The sequence below is a fragment of the Papaver somniferum genome, chromosome 9, assembly GCF_003573695.1.
Source record: "Papaver somniferum cultivar HN1 chromosome 9, ASM357369v1, whole genome shotgun sequence".
In the NCBI taxonomy this organism is placed as follows: domain Eukaryota; kingdom Viridiplantae; phylum Streptophyta; class Magnoliopsida; order Ranunculales; family Papaveraceae; genus Papaver; species Papaver somniferum.
Window position 1 is genome coordinate 7,240,991 of NC_039366.1, and position 20,439 is coordinate 7,261,429.

Here is a 20,439-nt window from a genome sequence, read left to right on the forward strand (position 1 = left end):
GAGTGGTACTTGACTTGTATCAGAAGGTAAAAGCTTTGAGAAAGCTAGCAAAGTTGCGTTTCTGAGTATTGAATTTCTCCCTGACCAAAAACTTGTTGTCTTGGTGGAAATAGGTAAGACCTATTTATACAAGTCTAAGTGAAACGTACTCTGGCCTTGTAAGAAAAAGAAACAGATGAGTTAAATGGGAAGAGGTGGTAACATCTGGTATTGATGGAATTTGATGGAATTGATGTTCCATAATGAAAGAGCGTTTCACGATTACTTCCTGCATTTACTAACCGTTTTATTCTTAATACACTGTCTTGAAACGGGCATTTGTGTATGCCGCACGCTGTAAACCGCCAAACCAAAACCCTAAAGAGCATCCCCAGTTTGTGACATGTATTGATGTCTCGAGTGTTTTCGTGGAAAACGTGTAGCATGTCGCTGTTGTTTGATAAGTTGAGCTTGAGAGATGTGCCGGCTCAATGGCGACCTTCGACGGTCGAGATTTTTCATCTTGATAGGAATCGTGACCTTTGATGTAGGCGCGGCATGCCAAAGTGCAAGGGTTGCATGGCATGTGCCAATGGCTTGTGTGGAATGCCTTGGTTGTAGGTTGCACATCGGGTACAGGTGGCAATGCCAAAATGCAAGTGTTGCATGGAATGTACCAATGGCGCGCGTAGCGACTTTGGCCCTAGGTTTGCACGTCTTGGCATGCTAGGTTGCAAGGATCTCTTGGCATGTGCCAATGGTGCGTGTGGCGGCTTGGCGCTAGGTTTGCACGGCTTGGCGTGCTAGGTTGCAAGCATCACTGGGCATGTCCCAATGTCGCGTGTGGCGGCTTGGCACTAGGTTTTCACGGCTAGGCGTGCTAGGTCGCAAGCGTCGCTTGGCATGTGCCAATATCGCGTGTGGAGGATTGGCCCTAGGATTGCACGGCTTGTCATGCTAGGTCGCAAGCGTCGCTTGACATGTGCCAATGGCGCGTGTGGCGGCTTGGCCCTAGGTTTGCACGGCTTGGCATGCTAGGTCGCAAGCGTCGCTTGGCATGTGCCAATGGCGCGTGTGGCGACTTGGCCCTAGGTTTGCACGGCTTGGCATGCTAGGTCGTAAGCGTCGCTTGACATGTGCCAATGGCGCGTGTGGTGGCTTTTCCCTAGGTTTGCACATCTTGGCATGCTAGGTCGCAAGCGTCGCTTGACATGTGCCAATGGAGCGTGTGGTGGCTTTGCCCTAGGTTTGCACAGCTTGGCGTGCTAGGTTGCAAGCGTCGCTTGTCATGTGCCAATGACGCGTGTGGCGGATTGGCGCTAGGTTTGCACGGCTTGGCGTGCTAGGTTGCAAGCATCGCTGGGCATGTCCCAATGTCGCGTGTGGCGGCTTGGCACTAGGTTTTCACGGCTAGGTGTGCTAGGTCGCAAGCGTCGCTTGGCATGTGCCAATATCGCGTGTGGAGGCTTGGACCTCGGTTTGCACGGCTTGCCATGCTAGGTCGCAAGCGTCGCTTGACATGTGCCAATGGCGTGTCTGGCGGCTTGGCCCTAGGTTTGCACGGCTTGGCATGCTAGGTCGCAAGCGTCGCTTGGCATGTGCCAATGGCGCGTGTGGCGGCTTGGCCCTAGGTTTGCACGGCTTGGCATGCTAGGTCGCAAGCGTTGCTTGACATGTGCCAATGGCGCGTGTGGTGGCTTTGCCCTAGGTTTGCACAACTTGGCATGCTAGGTCGCAAGCGTCGCTTGGCATGTGCCAATGGCGCGTGTCGCGGCTTGGCCCTAGGTTTGCACGGCTTGGCATGCTAGGTCGCAAACGTCGCTTGGCATGTGCCAATGGCGCGAGTGGCGCAATGATTGTGCAGCTCAAATTTGGCACGGTTTCCGTGAAGCACAATGATTGTGCGGCTTGGTTTTGGCATGGTTTCCATGATGCGCAGCGATTGTGCGGCTTTGGTTTTGGCATAGTTTCCATGATGCGCAGTGATTGTGCGGCTTTGGTTTTGGCATAGTTGTCATGAAGCGCAGCGATTATGCGGCTTAGGGTTTTGTGTGTCGAAACCCTAGTTTAGCAGTTGAAAAAAGATACCCTGGTAATTTTTTGCATAAGTGGATTAAATGTTCTAATAAACGTGTTTAGCGTCACTGGTGACGTCATGCTATGTATAAGGTTTTACGATTTTACCCCTTGTCTAAAAACCACCATCAACAAAAGGGAATACCATCATCTGACTGAGCAGAGAATAATGATAAAATAAAAAAAGTGAAGAAGATGGCAGAAGCAGATTCTAAGACTAGAAATGATGATTTTGATATTATGAATGGAATTAGAAGCAACCTTTGAAAATCAAGACTAAGTATAATGCTAATGGTTATTGCTTGGTGTTTTATAGTCATAGGTTTCAGGGATATGAAAGCATGTTACCTGAGGAAATAAAATATTTGTTCATGACAACTAATAAATTTTTTCTAAATTTTTTATATCTTATTTCTTATTAAATACAACGGATCACGTGGCTTAATTAAAATTCATGAAATATATTTACATTCAACTTCTCCACTAGTATGATCCTTTAATCCACTTGATCCAAACCTTCCATTCACTTAAGTTTCTTGTCTTAATGGTCGAAAATAAATGTGTAGCCTTTTCTTTCTTTTTTCTTTAAGTGTTGTCGTAATTAGCATTCAAAGTTCCAAAAATTACACATAGCAGTCCTACATTTTCTGAAATGACTTATAGGTAGAATTGGTGTGGTATTTTTTTATGAGAGGTAAAAGGATAAAAAAATAAATCTTAAGAAAAAATAGTTTAAGCACAAGGAGGGTAGGTGCAACAAAGATGGATAGTACGGTACGTAAGGTCCATAGGAATTTGGTGGGCAGTAGATGAATATAGTTAGGTTGATTGTGGGTTAGACATTTATATCCCGAAGAAGTGGTGTATTTTCCATATTTTGAATGTGAACAAATAATTTTATCCTGGGGACTATCTTGGGGGAGGTGTATGTTTATGATTTTTGGGCTACATGACTGGGTAAAGTGTTTAGCTTATCCTGGTTCCATTTGTGAGAGACTGGATAAATTATATCTGTTACATTTCATATCGGGTAACATTGAGTTTGGTCTAGGTTTGGTGAGTGTGGAATCCAGTTGTCTTCTAGTGGGGTTGATTCTCAATTTCCAACACGATGAAATATTAGTTGTTGCATGGTACGGAAGATTGCTGGCAATATTGTCTCCATTGGGGGCTTGAGGAAGATGGTATGGTTTCATGTAGAATTGGTTGTTGATCAAGATATTTTTCGCTGAAAAGACTTCCACAAATGGAGTTAGGTTGTTCGTGCAAACTCCAAATTCTTTTCATGAGAAGAGCCTTGTTATGATCAATGTTTTTCCTGATGCCTAGTTCTTCTTCAGATATTGGTTTTGTTACCTTGTCCCAACCTATAGGATGAAGCTTTTTAACTGTTGAATCATGTCCCCATAATAAATTTCTAGTGATACGATCTATTTGTTTGTGGACATTGGTGGGAAGGTTTTGCATTCGCATAAGATGATTTGAGGTGGGAGTTAGTGAAGTTTTAATGAGTACGAGTCTTCTAACTTGATTTAAGAATTTTTTTCATCCATCCTTTAGATTTTCAGACTAATCTTTATAGGAGTGGCACCAAGGTGTGGTTAAAAGATCTTCCTTGCTTGAATTGGACTCCCAGATAAATTGGAGGTTTTGGAGTTCACACTGGTAGACTCAGGTTATAAGATTACTATAGATGGACCACAGAATTCCGGATAGGTTCTGACTTCAAACTTAGCAGGATACATCATCAAAATCGATAAATATGTAGCTCAGTGTCGATCCGAACTTCAAATTCGGAATAAAGGCATACAAACTATGAACCACAAAGCTCGGGGAGATTCCTTACTTCAAAATTAGCATGATACATCATCGAAATCGACAAATATGAAGCTAAGTGTCGATTCAAACTTCAAATTCAGTATAACGGCATGGAAACTATGAACCACGAATCTTCTGGAGGGTTTTGACTTTAAACTTAGCATGATACATCATTGAAATCGATAAATATGAAGCTCAGTGTCGATAAAGGCATACACCATGAACAATGTTGAAATAGTTGTTCCTTCTCTGCAATCTAAAGTGTGAATTATGTAGTTCAACATTATTAAAAAGATCACTGAATAATTCAATCATTAGGCGTACACTTTTAACCTTCAGCAGATAGTTTCCTGTACTTATTTTGTACATGTAAGTTCTTTTTGGATCATTTTTAATTTTAAGATTCGATAGAGAGGGTCATTTTTGGAATCCCCATATATATGTAATTCTAAGCATGCATATTCACCGAGGTTGAACGAAGTATATAGCTAGATGAATTTGTCTTGAATTTTAATGATAAAAACAAAATCAATCGCTAGACTTATTGTTGCTGAACGTGAATAGTTTCCAACCTAAGTTGGTTTTAATATAGCTCCAGTGACTAACATAAATTTTCAGATGCAGGGAAATAGTAGATAAAGAATACTAGCGATTGAAGGAAAATCAGTCACTACAAAAGTTGTTGTTGCACGTAAATAGCTTCCGACCTTTTTTATGTAGTTGCTCCAAAATAAGTTGTAAGATAGCTCCATCAATTAGTAGATATTTTCAGTCGCGAGGAATTTGTAGATATATAACACTATTGACTAAAAGAAAATTAGTCGCTACATTCGTTGTGGATAAACATAAATTGCTTCAAGCTTATCCAAGTAGTCGCTCCAAATAAGTTGTACAATACGTCTAACGACTAACATAGATTTTTTGTTGCAAGAAAATAGTGTATAGTATTCTGTAGTGACTATTATTTTTTCAGACGCAAACATAAGTAGGTACAGAAAACCAACAACTAATATTTTAGACAGTCGATTAAATTTAGTCGCAAAAGACACATTTTCTTTTAGTGTTATAAGTGTGATATGACTGCAAGATCCTGGACCATATGCAATGTGATGAAATAAGATGAAATTATTTAGATTCCGAGTGGCACCCAAATGTTCATATCAAGGACTTGTAGTGGGGCTGGTCCAACTGTCTGGGCTGGTCCAGGGCCTAGGTCCGACTTAAGGCCAGGAGGAAAAAAAAAATACAGTAAAAAAACGTTTACTTCGTTGTCAAAGTAATAGAGAATTACCGTGTCTTAAATGCAAAATTGTAAAACTACTTTACCTTGTAGCTTCATAAAAGTTGTATTCCTTCCTCTTCTTCCGAATTGATTTTTAGGGTTTGTTTTTGTTGCGACGAAGAAGAAGAAGACGACTCAGAAAAAGGCTGTTGCTGGTGATATTTCAGTGGTAAACTACAGATTCAAGAATTTCAGTGGTGATATTTGTGATAAACATTACAAATTTCACTTTGATTTCAATTAGAAACTCCAGATCTGACCAAGAAGAAGAAGAGAAAGCAGGCTCCTATAAGAATTTCAGGATGAAGAGTAGTAGCAATCCTAATTCTATATTATGTGAAAAACATTACGATTCCAAAGTCGATATAGAAACTAGGAGGAGGAAGCGGCAGCTAACGGCGGAAGATGACCGGACCGGAGGAATTCAACCACCTACTACTACTAATCATACCAGCTGTGAGTAACTCTAAACATACATTTCTTCATTTTAGTGATTTTTTTTTTATGTTGATTTTGTTTCAATTGATTGAATGTTTAACTTATGATTGTCAAATTTCATAGTTTCATCTGTTTAAGTCCTTCTATTGAGTGAATTCCCGCAAAGGAGTAAAAATGACTGCATTGTCTTAACTAATTGGCAATTTTTTTTATGCAGCTGATAAAATTGTAGATTCTGGTTCTTCCAAAATTGGGGCAAAGAGGAAAAAAGAACTAAAATCATTGACAGGAATTAGGGAACCTGTAGTTGGAACCAGGGCCTCGAAAAGCAGGAAGATGGTAATGGAAGGTGATGAAACTATTACATGAATTTGTCTCTCCCTGTTTCAATGTATCTCCTTTGATGTAGTTGTTCTTGTCGTTCTTGTTGCTGTTCGTTTCTTTTGCATTTTTAAAATTATGATAATTGAGAAATTTTATAGTTTCATCTATCAAGTCCTGCACAGGAACAATAAGAATCATTGCTTTGTCTAACTAATTGGGAATTTTCTATCCAGCTGATACAATTACACAAGGTGCTTCTCCCAAGAATCAGTTACTTTGTACAAAGGGAATTTTCTATCCAGCTACAAATGATAACTGTGACTGTGAGTAACTCTTACATAAATATCTCTCTCCCTGTTTCAGTGTATCTCCTTAGATGTTGTTGTTCTTGTCGTTGTTGTTGCTGTTCGTTTCTTTTGCATTTTTCAAATTATGATAATTGAGAAATTTCATAGTTTCATCTATTAAGTCCTGCAAAGGAATAACTAATTGGAATTTTCTATCCAGCTGATACAATTACAGAAGGTGCTTCTCTCAAAGTTCCTGCAAATGACGAAAGAACAAAAGGAACTGGAGAACCTGTAATTGAATTGGAGAGCGTGGAGCTTTGTAAAAGTAAATGTTTTGAATTGTCTATGGAGCTTGAGAAGAATAAGGTGGAGCTTGAAAAGATGAAGGCGGAGCTTGAGAAAAATAAAGTAGAGCTCGAGAAGAAGAAAGTGGAGTGCACTGAATTCCAGGGTAAATTAGCGGAGGCAGAAGAAACTAGAAAGAGTTCTGCTAAAGATAAGAATGCAACTGAGTTTTGGAGAAAGAAGTGCTCTGATTTGGAAAATGAGAATTCAACAATAAGATGTGTAAATTCATGTGTTTCTAATTTGGGGAGCCTAGTCCCGAGGAATGGAAAAGAAAGTTCCATATTGAGATGTCAGGGATTCAGTTACTCTGAATAGATAGAGTCTGAAGCGCGGTGTTTGCAGAATGAAATTACTCAAACTGGTGAAAAGCAAAGTGATAAAAACAACATAAGCAAACCTACCACCAGCTGTGAGTAACTCAAGCATACATTTCTAATAATTTTATGATTTTTGATGTTGATGTTTGTTTCGTTTGATTAAATGTTTAACTTACGGTAACTGAGAGTCAAATTTCATAGTTTCATCTGTTAAGTTCTCCTAATGAGTGAATTTCCCCTAGAGGAGTAAGAATGACTGCATTGTCTAACTAATTGGGAATTTTTTATTCAGCTGATAAAATTCTTGGGGGTGCATCTGCCACATTTGGGACCAAAATGAAAAATGTCGAAAGAACTGGAGAAGTGAAATCATTGGCAAAAACTACGGCCTCGAAACGGAGGAAGATGGTAAATGAAGGTGACCAGTTCGTTGATGAAACAAGTAATGAACCAGATACCAGCGATAGCTGTGACTGTGAGTAACTCTTACATAAATATGATGTTGTTGTTCTTGTCCTGTTGTTGCTGCTCGTTTCGATTGTATTTTTAGAATTATGATAATTGAGAATTTTCATAGTTTCATCTGTTAAGTTCTCCTAATGAGTGAATTTCCCCTAGAGGAGTAAGAATGACTGCATTGTCTAACTAATTGGGATTTATTTGTTCAGCTGATAAAATTGTTGGGGTTGCATCTGCCACATTTGAGACCAAAATGAAAAATGTCGAAAGAACTGGAGAAGTGAAATCATTGACAAAAACTACGGCCTCGAAACGGAGGAAGATGGTAAATGAAGGTGACCAGTTAGTTGATGAAACAAGTAATGAACCAGATACCAGCGATAGCTGTGACTGTGAGTAACTCTTACATAAATTCGATATTGTTGTTCTTTTCCTGTTGTTGTTGCTCGTTTCGTTTGTATTTTTAGAATTATGATAATTGAGAATTTTCATAGTTTTATCTGTTAAGTTCTCCTAATGAGTGAATTTCCCCTAGAGAAGTAAGAATGACTGCATTGTCTAACTAATTGGGAATTTTTTATCCAGCTGATACAATTGTTGGGGGTGCATCTGCTACATTCGGGACCAAAAGGAAATATGTCGTAAGAACTGGAGAACTGAAATCATTGACAAAAACTACGGCCTCAAAACGGAGGAAGATGGTAAAGGATGGTGACCAGTTCGTTGATGAAACAAGTAACGAATCAGCTACCAGCGATAACTGTGACTGTGAGTAACTCTTACATAAATTAGATGTTGTTGTTCTTGTCCTGTTGTTGCTGCTCGTTTCATTTGCATTTTTAAAATTATTATAATTCAGAATTTTCATAGTTTCATCTGTTAAGTCCCCCAGATGAAGAATAAGAATCATTGCATTGTCTAACAAATTGGGAATTTTGTATCCAGCTGATGGAAGTGTAGAAGTTGGTTCTTCCAAAATTGGGACAAAGAGGAAAAATTTCGAAAGGAAAAAAGGGTCTGGAGATTGGGCCTGTTTGGAAGAGAGACCATCTCAACATGGATCACCATCTCACGCTCATCCGGGTATGAGTAAGAAGACTTTTGTGAACTTGGTCTCAGATTCAGATGATGCTGGTGATAGTCTTAACGAATCTGAAGATTCTGATTGTTTTATTGATTCAAAAAATTCTCTTGGTGACCTTATGGATATGTCAGCACTGAAAAATTTGAATATGAACAACGACGAAATGAAATGGAAATCTCAGGCTGATATGCTTTCTTCATTTGAAGAGGATACTGAGATCTGTATGAAAGCTGTCTGCGCTCTCTATCGGCAGGTAATATCCGAAAACGAAATATCACCCAAGGGGTTGGTCTTTGACGAAGACACACACAGGTATATTAAGAATTCTGCACACTTTTCCACCATTTCCAATTCGATTATACTTAAAACTGCATGAAATTACTGTTTTTTCAGTTGCAATACATTGGCTTGTTCAATGTTGCAAGAATCTGTTACCCTGTTGGTTGACATTCATATGCTGTCTATGCTGTATTATATTCTGCAGCGAAATTCATAAGTTATTTTATCAACATCTCAAAGAGAAAACATAACCAGAAGACAATATGCCAGTATATTACTTTTTGCTGACTCAATTTAAACCAATTACGCATCTATAATACTTGGCAGTACCAAAGATTCAAAATTAAAACTGTCCGCCTTACTAAATAATGGTTTGAGCATTACAATAACTTACCAACAATCAGAAGAAAAATAACTTTCATTACCTGATGGTTTGAGCATTACAATAGTAAGTGACAAAAATTGATATTCCTAATCACAGATTTTGATAATTTTTCGTTGTTTCACCTTCTCATCTTATTCTGGAGTTTCAAGGGGTCTTATGTTCCCCTCCTTTGTTTGTTTTCTTTTCTCTTTGATGAATAAATCTATAGGAATCTGGTGCACGTCTTAAAATCAATGTTTGAATGGAGTTTCCAAAGAACAACAATCTTATGAAGCAGCTACAATTCTAGACCTACAAGTTAAATTGATAATTGGAAAATCAATGTGTAAACCCTATGAATATGTGCTTTTGTATGAATGATGCGATTCCTCTGTCATATAGCTTCCCCTTGGAAAAGTATGCTTTCACTTTGGCGGTACTTAAAGAGTATTATTACTTGCATGTCACAACACCTAGAGACTTAGTTATCTTTATTCTTAGGAGTCAAAATGTGTCTGCGGGGAATGATAGTGCAGGTATAGTTACATGATCTTGTAAATAGTGTGAATTGGTGTCGACACTACCTCACTCGTGAATATGAAATTTTGGTACTGACTTATCCATGATTGTCAACAGAATTGGGTGGAACAGAAAGTTTAGTGGCCGACTTATCCATGATTGACAGATAAAAGATTTGCTGCCTTCCCAAGATTTCATATCTGTAGTTGTCACGTGAACTGTGGGAGCAAGCTATTTTCTTGCTCGTGGCTGCACGGGCACAAGGCAGGAAAGCCAGGCAGCAGAATCAATAGCAGTATCTGTTCTTGGTTTTTTGTTTTCATACACTTTTGTCATAGATTGATATTTTGCCTTAACAGGTGTATTACTTTGGCCAAGTTTCTAATGGATGGGGACTGCAAAGGTGATCTTAAGAAGTCTGTGAAAGACTTGGAGACATTAGATTCCAAAGCGGTTGGTGACTGCAAGAAGCTGGCTATAGAATACTCGATATATTTGTTTGATATCTACGAAAATGAAAAGGATCCGTTTTTCCTTCCAGCGACAACTGCCAACAACGGAGATCAAACTTCAAAAAGGTAGATTATTGTTCAGGTGGCCTTAATTTTTTGCTCTAAACATTGGAATTCCGCATCTCCTTTTAACCTCCTCTAATTGTGTACGCATATGAAAAGGAAACTGGTTAAGATAACAAATAGGACATTGGATGTGGATTGACTCTGCAATGTAGTAAGTCATATTATGGTAGCTAGACTTTAGATTATTTTGATAGGTGTACATGGAGAAAAAACAACCCCTGTTTCGCTCCTGGAACTTATAATGTTATGCGTAAAATCTAATTATATTTAAGCTAGATTACATCTCTAGCTTAACAGAAATATTAGTGACATGGTAGTTGACTGTGTTGCCAAGTTTACTTGAATTGACGAGTTCTGGTAAGACTACTTCTGTAAATAGCAAGATTGTATACTGATGTTGAAATCCTCAAGCTGACTTTATCTCTATGTGGCATTCATTGCGGGAGAACATATACGGTAGTGACCTTATGCTTTTGAGGTTTTGCTGCAATGAGTCTCACCTTTTGGTCCATTGTAGGACCATTTACATGGATATTAGCTTAGCTAAACCTCACAGACAGTGACGGAGCTAGAAAATGAGTGTTGGGGTGGCTTGAAAACAAATTGGCTTGACTTGGTCTGGCTTAATCCTATTGTTTAGGCTTGATTTTTTTTAACCAAGGGCAATTCTACTATAAAGCTGATACATTTTCGAATCTCTTGTCGAACTGCCGATAACCAATCTATAAAGCAGAAAGACAACTTGAATTGTGTACATACACTTGTCCACAGTTCAACCCTAGCCAAATAGCTTCTGTTGGGGAATAATATCCCGTAGTTAACGCCTTGTTTATTTTTTCATTTTCCCTACTTGTTATTTGGCTCATAAATCTGATTATGAGGCATTTTAAATGCATCTCAGAAAGATTTAATACCTTCTCAGACAGAGTTTTGATTAATTAGTACTTCTGCAACTATTCCTCGTCTACATTTCTAAATTATCAGTACATCATGTGACATGTGTCTTGTATGGTTCATTCTGAAGCTACCCTTCCTCGAACCTACTAACAACCCACCAAAACCTCATTGCCATAGGGAGCCAACTTGATAAATAAGTTTATAATTTGCTGAGCAAAATGTCTAGTAACACCTAAAATTGACTCAAAAATTTGTCCTCCAAGATGAGTGAATTAAGAACTTCCGACAATGGGAACCTATCTAGGGATCATTTTCCCGGTATGAGCATACGATACTGGAAGCAGATTACACTTTTGCAGATTGGTAAATTAAGGTTGATGAAATAACTTTAGAGTGAGAGGCTGGATATATAATGCAAGTGGAAGTTGACCTAGAAAAGCCTATTTTGAGCTTTCACTTTGTAGTACGTTTTGAATCCCAAAAGGCGACTAGTTTATTTTTTTGTTATGCTTGTAGTTGCAGGAAATCCTACAACACACCCCATTAACTATTCCTATATCTAAATCTATTTCACAATGAAAATAAAGATTAAAGTGCTAAAATTGTAAATTGGACACAAGATTTACGTGGTTTGATCAATGTGATCTACATCCACGAGGTTAGGTTTCACTATGATTGTAGAAATTACATATGGATTATAATTGAGACTCCATTAATGAGTATTTGGAGCTCTAGTTTTTACGGAGCAAGAAGAAGGAGATAATACTAATACCAATTCTACCTTCTCTCTAAAGAATGTGTCTTCATATAAAGTGTCTCTTTCCTAAAGTGTGTATCCTCGTTTTTTCTCTCCTGCCTTTCTATTTATATAGGTATTTACATAATGGATGACAACTCATGCTTCCCTTATTTTCGGGATCACCGTGCGACATTCTCGCACACTAGGAAATTATTTTATCTCGCACACTAACAAATGTGCTGCATGATATTTTGATCCTACATTTTTCCTCTTTTTTCTTGTATATCGCATGAAGAGTGATCTTCAACGAAAAATCCACTTCGTTGTAGTCGCTTGTGCGAGATGCGTGATGTTGAAGGAACGAGCGAAAGAATACTGGACTTGAAAAGTACATACTTGCCTCTATTCTTTTGTGAAGTTCCGAAGCTTTGAGAAGTATCATTTCTTGAAGTATGCGGAGTATGAAGTATCCTCGAAGAAGTATGAAGTATCCTTGAAGAAGTATAAAAAGTATGAAGTATCCTTGAAGAAGTATAAGAAGTACTAATCCTCGAAATATAAGGAGTATTGCGAATCAATCATGCGAAACTTTTTTGATGTGATTCCTATTTCATGTTTTCTATTTCTCTTACTCCATTGTTGGTGAGAATTCTTGTTATTCATGAATGAGCGTCTTTTTTGGAAATGATTCTGACAGAAAAGATAAAGAACAAAAAATGTTTTTTTTGATAATCCATCGTATCAAAAAATGTTTTCTTGATAATCCATCGTTGCCTCTGTTTTTTATCTATGAGGGAAGAATTTTTTAGAAAGTGTTGGATGAGCGAATTGATCTTCACGTCTTTCTTCTTTGAGTATAATGTCTTCAAATTGCTTATGCGAAATAATTAAGCGAAAACACTAATGCGATGAAATGTGTATGCAATGCTTATGCCATGTAATGCTTATGTCATGAATGCGTATGCAATGCTTATGTCATGTTATGTATAGATAATGTTGAGTTACTTACCTTTAATTCATCGTATCACATTGTATTGTTTCTTATTTTTCCTTATTCATGCACTAGTAGAATTGCATAATAATAATATAATCATCATAATATATAGGTCTATGTGTGTCTAGTGTGGTCTTACTTCGCCTCCCTATGTAGAAGTCTTATTGTTGCCTCTATTTGGTCGGGCGGCAAAATCGCAGGAAGTCTTTACGCTTTCATGCAACGACCCATTGATCTTGTCTTATCATCTCTTGTATTATTGCCTCTTCAGGATATCTCTATGCGACAATGCGGCCTAAGTACTCCAGTGAGTAAAAGCCCCATAACATTGTCGTCTTTTGACACAATTCAGCTCCCTAATGGAGGGTGCCGTCCTTATCTTCCCCCTAGTTTCCCCTTCAAGGAAGCTTACCTCTATTGGGTTAAGATTATGGCTGTTCCCATCCGGTATCAACAACCAGTTGATTTCGCTGTCTCTTATCCCACCATCGATGAGGTTTTGTGGTTACAAGACCGCACCCTAAGTGGGGTATCTTCGGACCGAGTGCATCATAGTCAGGACTTGTCAAGAGTGGCAAGGTACGCTCCAGACTTCCCGAGCACTCTTGACTCAACCGTGTACCTCGGCGCCTTGATCGAGTTTCTGCACTCCTTAGGAGATCCTTTCTCACCTTAGGCTCTCAATCTAAGATTATTATCTTAGACTGAAAATTTAAGGTATCTCTCCGGGATGGGCATCATCGTTTTATTCTTACCCCAAATCTCCACAATTCAAGTTCCGAGGTCGGTGTAGCCTTCCCTTGGGTCATGCTTTCTAGGTTCTCCGAATATGACGTGCGATAGGTCTTACTTGTATATATTCTTTTGCCTCTTGCATATATGCGAACTAGGTTGCACGCCACATTCGGATTCGTAGCCAATTTGATAATAAATATCATTTCTGGTACCTTTTCTTATAAGGTCTTATTTTATCATTTCTAGTGTCTTTTATTAAGGTCTTATTTTTTACCTTTTCTTCTTTGATTTTCTTTCTTGTCGTTGTAGCGTAGGTGGCCTGCAATAATCTAGCCCCTTCTTATAGCTCATTACCAACCGAGCAAGCGGGTGTTTGTGCAAGAGCGGTATTATTTGCTCATTTATTGTATTATTATATTTTCGCCCCTTATAGAATTTTCCCCTTCGTTCTTTCTTTTTCTTCTCCTGCTGCTTAGTATGTTGTGAAATCCACACAGGCTTTGATGAGCTATTCTCTTGGCAGAACTTCTCTTGATCTCCCTTCGTTCTTTTCCTTCTTTTCTAGCCGTTGGACGACGCCTTAGCTTTCTGAGATGTTGATAGACGTTTATCTCCTATCATTGTAATGATGCCTAACTCCATCTGCAATATACCTTTCCATGCTAACTTTACCGCATATATTTTGACGATAACCTCTTATTACTCATGTGCGATCTTGTTCGCCCTTTAATCTCCAATTTTGGCTATCTCTTTGTTCTTCTTATAATTCTTTCCTTTACTTTCGCTCATTAATGAGTTAGCGGGTTAGAATTATGGTTGTCTTTGCTTTCGCTCTTAGTGAATTCTTTCGCTTTTGGTAATTCTGAAACGTTATTTTCGCATAACTAGCTTTTATCTTTGCCTGGTATTTTATTCCTTCATGCGCTTCTTTGTTCGCCTGGATATTTACATCATCCTATTTCTTCTGTTCATATCATTGTCTTAAAGATTGCTCTCTGATTTGTTGCGAATTTTTCGCGCTGTTAAGTTCAGTTCTCTTTGCCTTTACTCCTAAGTTCAGCTCACACAAAAGTTAGTTGAACTTGCACGAAGGCGTGGCTGATATTTCATCTTCTTCGAAGTAGCTACTATCCTACTGTGTTGAACTCGATTTCCCTGTATGAACTTATCGCACTATCCATTCGTCTTCCTTATTTTTGGTTGTTATTTTCGGCTTTGGCTATTTCTTACATAAGTAAAGCTTAAGTTTCCCATGGGCTTGTCTTGTTTCAAGTGCTTTAGCTCTTTGTTCGCATGGAATGTTGTCCACTGATTTTTTTCTTTCTCCTTTTGTCTTTGCAGGGTGCGAATCTTTTCTAATTTGCTGAACTGACGGAGTAGATTGATCACCCTTCTTTTAAAGTTCCACTGTTTAAGTTTTCCTTCTTTCAATCTGTGCCATCTGTGTAAAACTTGATTTCTTTTGTGCGAATTTATCGCACAATCCGGTCCTCTTGGTATTGGACTTCATGATTTGTCCCTTAGCACGTGTTTGTTTCATCTGTTGTGCGTCTTTGGAGCTTTTTTTCCCTGTGCGTCGTTTTGATAATTCGACAACTATTGCTTTCGCGCTGTAATGATGCTCTCTTTCACCTTGTATGTCTTTGAATTTGTTGTAAGATTGGCTCTAGACTCATGATCTGTTGATAGCTCTTCGTGTTGTTGGTGGACAATTATCTTTTCGCACTGTTGCTAGATAATGTTCTCTTGGTGCTACTGAGTTCAATTGTCTTCGCACTGTTGATGGACTCATCAATCTTTCTTTCTCATGCTGGTTGTTTAACTTCTTTCAGATCTGAGCAATTAAACATAAAACTAGAAGACACAATTTAATAATCGTAATCATTAACGTCTGCTTTTGATATTTGTTGCTTGAAGACACAATTTCTCTATTAAACTTCCACTTTTGTCCTCAAGATTTATAGATCCAGTTGAATCCAACACCACCAATTGCCAATTTCTATGAATTTTCTTCAAATCAACAAGAAACAGGTAGTGTTTCTAGCGTCAAAAATGTAGTTGCAGGAAATCCTACAACACACCCCATTAACTATTCCTAGATCTAAATCTATTTCACAATCAAAATAAAGATTAAAGTGTTAAAATTGTAAATTGGACACAAGATTTACATGGTTCGATCAATGTGATCTACATCCACGGGGTTAGGTTTCACTATGATTGTAGAAATTACATATGGATTATAACTGAGACTCCATTAATGAGTATTTGGAGCTCTAGTTTTTATATAGGAAGAACAAGGAGATAATACTAATACCAATTCTACCTTCTCTACCCACATAATGTGTCTTCATATAAAGTGTGTCTCTTTCCTAAAGTGTGTATCCTCGCTTTCTCTCTCATGCCTTTCTATTTATATAGGTATTTACATAATGGATGACAACTCATGTTTTCCTTATTTTCGGGACTGCAATTATTCAGCAACTACTGATTTAGTCTGACCCAATGTAGTTAATATCGGATATCGGTTCATCTCGTCCGGGACCGATACACTGGTACGATTTTATATCGGGGATATTATCGTTGAAATATTGGTATAATATCGGTTCTAGATTTAGAGACTATAATTTTATATTAAACATTTTCTCCACACATTTTCGGATAAGATATAATAGATAACATCAATTTTATCAAAAAAACAAAAGAGTAACTTTAGTAACTTGCTTCGAGAGCTACATGCACCTCTACTACCACCTGGAAGACTTTCTTCGTCAAAATTACCCTTAAACTTTATAAAAAACGACCAATACCGTCTCATATCGGGAAATGTAGGAAAATTTCGTATCGACCGATACGGCCAATATTTGACCGAAACGGCCGATATTCGACCGATACGGCCGATATTATCGGGCGAATATAGTATCCCCGATATCCTTCTTATCGTATCGTTCTGGGCCGATATCCGAAATATTCCCCATATATCGGCCGATACGACCGATATTGACTACATTGGTCTGACCTCGAAAAAGTCAATTTTGTTAAAATAGAAACTAAACCGTGTGGTGCAGTATTAAAACTGATGCCCTACTTTAAACGCGTACCAACTCTTTACGGATTTTTCATGGCAATTGTTTGGAACAAGTTAGGTTTGCTACAGGCGATTTTGGCAACATTGAATGACAATACATGGCAACGCCTAATATCATGATAAAATATGACATTTTACGGTGACACCCAATATTTTGACAAAATTCAGAAAGAAAATATCATGATGACAAAATTGAATGACAAGAGCATGCATTAAAAATATGCAATAAGTAGTCATGAAAAGATAAAAGAATTGTTAGCGAATATTCTATTTCCTCAGGTAACTGAACTTTATCATAATAAAACTCACCATAATAAGAATTCTCGTACGACCCCAATTTACATAAATAACATTCTAATTAAGAAATATATTGACATGCTACATGTTTGTTAACTCTGAACCTTGTGCAAATGTCATTGTAGTACAATGGTAAAGTCGTTGGGTGATGATACCAGCGACCTGAGTTCGAAACTCGTCAGCATCGGTGTGGGGGATTTTTCTTTGTCTTTCTTTGCCTAACTACATTGACTTGTAGGCAGTAGACCTCTCTGAGGTTTAACTTTAATATAACCTTCAATTTTAAAAAACTCTGAACCCCGTGAATATAAAACACTATGAAAATTAGCACTACATATTTAGTTTCCGTTTTCAAGGCTGATTCCAGTGTCAATCATAATGCCAAAATTATCATTCCTAGTTTTAGGATCAGCTTCTACCGTCTTCTTTACTCTTCTTACTTTATCATTATTTTGTCCACAATCAGTTGATGGTATATATTGACGTTGTTTGGAACAAAAAGATTGTCACCGTGCAAAATGATATAGATCCGGACATAGCTTTCAAAATCCATTATAAATCAAGTGATGATTTCGGTGAGCATACTCTATATTACAAATAAAGTTTGTATTGGAGATTTAAAGGTAATTTTATGCATACAACTAAATTTAAATTTGATTCAAGTTGGTATGATCCTAATGAAAAAAGGATCACATAGTGGAGTTTTTTGCTTACAAAACTTGGAAGGACTATTACAGACATTGTTTAGATGATTGTTTTTGGAGCATTCGTCTTGATGGTGTCTACCATGATAAAAGTGAAGAAGATAAAGAGTTTTCGTTTAAAAAGATGTTTTCTTACGAATAATTCTAATTCCATACTGACAGTGGATAATCATGTAGAAAGATATAATGGTGGTTTAGGTCCCAATAATAATTTTCATACTTAGACACTTAATTTTTTGGGTTGATGGAGTCTAATCACCTTATGCAATTACCAGACATAGAGTAGAGAATACATCTCTAATTTAGTACTACTTATGACCAGGAAAATCTTATAGATTATCGGTTTGTTTTTCTCAGTTTTGATTTTAGATATGCTAATCACCAAAAAGTCTTTGTTGCATCTCTTTCTACGTAATAAATTGACCTGAAAAATGATCTTTGTGATTCATTTTTGATATCTGTGTTATAACAATGGATTACATCTGTGATATTTATGTTTCCTCTAAATGTGAATTTACTCAGAGTAGAATTTGGTGAAAGCGAAGTAGAATGTGAATTTACTCAGAGTAGAATGTGATATTTACGTTTCATCTGTGATAATAATAAGTTGAAAGCAACTTCTTAGAATTTGGTGTGTAGGTGAAATAGAATTAGTAATACATTTCATAGCAAATTAGGAATACATGTGCTAGATTTTTTTTGAGTAATAAAAACAACAATTCGTAAACAGAATTAAGCATCTTTCATTGTTTCTCATGTTGACATAGTGAAATTTTGTAGCTGACATACTGACATTATTGGAAAGACTAAATTAACGGACTAACTGGCAGTATTCCATGACTAAAATCCTCCATTAACATTTCCAGCTGATTAGAGTCATTTGACCTTATGCACTGTTTCTATTACTCAAATCCTCCGTTATGGCCCATAACTTATGGCAACTACTCTAAATGGCAGTATTCCATGACTAAATAATGTTTGCAGAACTGCTGAGACTTATCAGAATTTATTATCATAGTTAGCAACAAACATAATGAAATATTGTAAGTGTGCCGCATGAGATATGAAGGTGACGCATACCGAAGAGAAGACCAAGTGACTGTGCTATTCTTGCATGTGAAGTGAAGACTAAATCAAAAGTTAATTCTAGAATACTATGCAATTAATTTCTAAATATGTATTACCTAGTAAAAGATAATTAAGATTTCATATTATCTTTCTAGGGTTTTATCTACTCTATAAATGTCAAATGTAAATGTAAATCGTCTCAGTAGTACTACTGATGATCAATACAATTCACCCCTAGAGGGTTTGTTAGTGGAAGTAGGTCAAGTGACCGAACCACTTTAATCTTTGTCTCTTATTTGTCTCTGATCCTAACTCCTATTATAAATCTAATACGGTATCAGAGCGGGGAGATCCGCTCAATTGCTTCCGCTTTTTATTTTCTAGGTTATCATTTTCGTCGATTTTGTTGAGGCTAATCATCAATAATAGTCCGCTTTTTTTCCAATAAATAACTTGTTTATTCTCCGTCAGAGTTGTAGTCAAATAACTCTTCCTAATTCATTTCTTTTGTAATCCTTTGTGCCTTGATCATTTGGCACTTTTATTTTCTCAATCAAATTGATTTTATATAATACTGGTAATCCGAGTTAAACAAATCCCTGTATTACATTTGGCGCTAGTCTTCACGTTGATCATCGTGAACTCATCCAAACACTTTACGTTTTCGAAATCCATGGTAAACTATTCCATGTGATCATATCTTTTTCAAGCTCGTTTTATTAATTATGATGATCTATCATATTCTTGGGCCGCGGATCCTCTGTGCCAGGATTTCCCTAGTGCCTCTGTTCTGCCCACTAGTAACGCGACAAGTGGATGTCATTCTAACTGGCCTTTAACCCCGTTATCTTTGCTTTTTTAATTTGTATTCACTTAATCAAAAATCTAAAGCCAATAACATGAAACTTTTCGCGACCCTGTTTTTCTCTTTTACTAAATGTTCATGACAGATCTTTTCGGCAATCAAGATTTGAAATTGGGTTTTTACCGTGCCTATAAAGATGGTTGTCTGAGTTCAGAGACTATACTGGATCAGATCCATACCATGATTTTTAAGTGATAAAGAATCAAGTGATCCCCGTTTAATTATCTATTAGCAGATTTTTTTAAGTGTGGAAAATTGATCTGATAAAAGTTGATGGTGAAGAAAGAGAATTCGGCTAATTTTTTAGTTTCTTCATTGATTGAGAAATGATTTATAAGAAAGACTTAAGCTAAACCTAATCAAAGATATTCTTTACAAAGAATTATACAAAATTAATAGGCTTCTTTCTTGATTGGAGAGATTTATTTATTAAATCCAAATCGTCTGTCACATATTCCAGAATATGATTTGGGTTACATAAATCTTAAAAATAAGTACCGATCAAATTACTTTCATAAACGGAGGGAGTTGAACAGAATCTTAAGAAATTAGTTCTCTTTTGTTATTGTTATTTTTATCAAGTAAAAAGAGATTAAAAAAAGATAACAGGGTTAAATGTTGTTAAGGTGGTATCCAGGTGTCGCGCTACTAGTGGATTGGAACAGGGGAACTTGGGATTTCCGGCACAGAGGATCGCTTCCTTTTTTTGGGATATATTCATCACAATCACAATCATTTTCTCGAAAATATCTCCATTTTTCAGAATTCTTGCCAAAATCTGGTAATCAAATTATTTGGAAATATTTTCCATATTTTCTTTCTTTATCCAAAATAATCATTCTTATTCATTCTGAAAATTTTCGGAAAACAATAATTCTTTTCAGCCCATTTTCACAACCC

The 20,439-nt window shown here is 37.2% G+C and overlaps 1 protein-coding gene across 5 annotated transcripts; it reads left to right on the forward strand.

The window, feature by feature from the left end:
• The first annotated feature begins 5,222 nt into the window (after window positions 1-5,222).
• On the forward strand, window positions 5,223-10,455 carry LOC113310867. 5 transcript variants are annotated; one of them, XR_003341425.1, is made up of 6 exons: window positions 5,223-5,611; window positions 5,811-5,942; window positions 6,151-6,240; window positions 6,425-6,964; window positions 7,165-7,347; window positions 7,917-8,052. XR_003341425.1 is itself a non-coding variant. In XM_026559678.1 (6 exons), exons 2-6 carry the CDS (start codon window positions 7,209-7,211, stop codon window positions 9,738-9,740), a joined length of 1,002 nt encoding a protein of 333 aa, XP_026415463.1. In that variant the 5' UTR covers window positions 6,727-6,964; window positions 7,165-7,208; the 3' UTR covers window positions 9,741-10,455. The 5 variants fall into 5 exon arrangements, 4 of the variants coding, with proteins under 4 accessions (XP_026415463.1, XP_026415464.1, XP_026415462.1 ...); XM_026559678.1 differs by lacking the exons at window positions 5,223-5,611; window positions 5,811-5,942; window positions 6,151-6,240 and adding exons at window positions 7,541-7,723; window positions 8,277-8,727; window positions 9,695-10,455 and having other exon boundaries at window positions 6,727-6,964; window positions 7,917-8,099; XM_026559679.1 differs by lacking the exons at window positions 5,223-5,611; window positions 5,811-5,942; window positions 6,151-6,240 and adding exons at window positions 7,541-7,723; window positions 8,277-8,414; window positions 8,547-10,455 and having other exon boundaries at window positions 6,727-6,964; window positions 7,917-8,099.
• The last annotated feature ends 9,984 nt before the right edge of the window (window positions 10,456-20,439 follow it).

What these genes read in the sequence shown, in the direction of transcription:
- LOC113310867 (XM_026559677.1), top strand. Translation starts at nt 7,209, where the DNA reads ATGAAAAATGTCGAAAGAACTGGAGAAGTGAAATCATTGGCAAAAACT. An exon ending in TACCAGCGATAGCTGTGACT is followed by an intron (nt 7,348 to 7,540) that starts GTGAGTAACTCT and finishes TTATTTGTTCAG; the next exon opens with CTGATAAAATTGTTGGGGTT. An exon ending in TACCAGCGATAACTGTGACT is followed by an intron (nt 8,100 to 8,276) that starts GTGAGTAACTCT and finishes TTTTGTATCCAG; the next exon opens with CTGATGGAAGTGTAGAAGTT.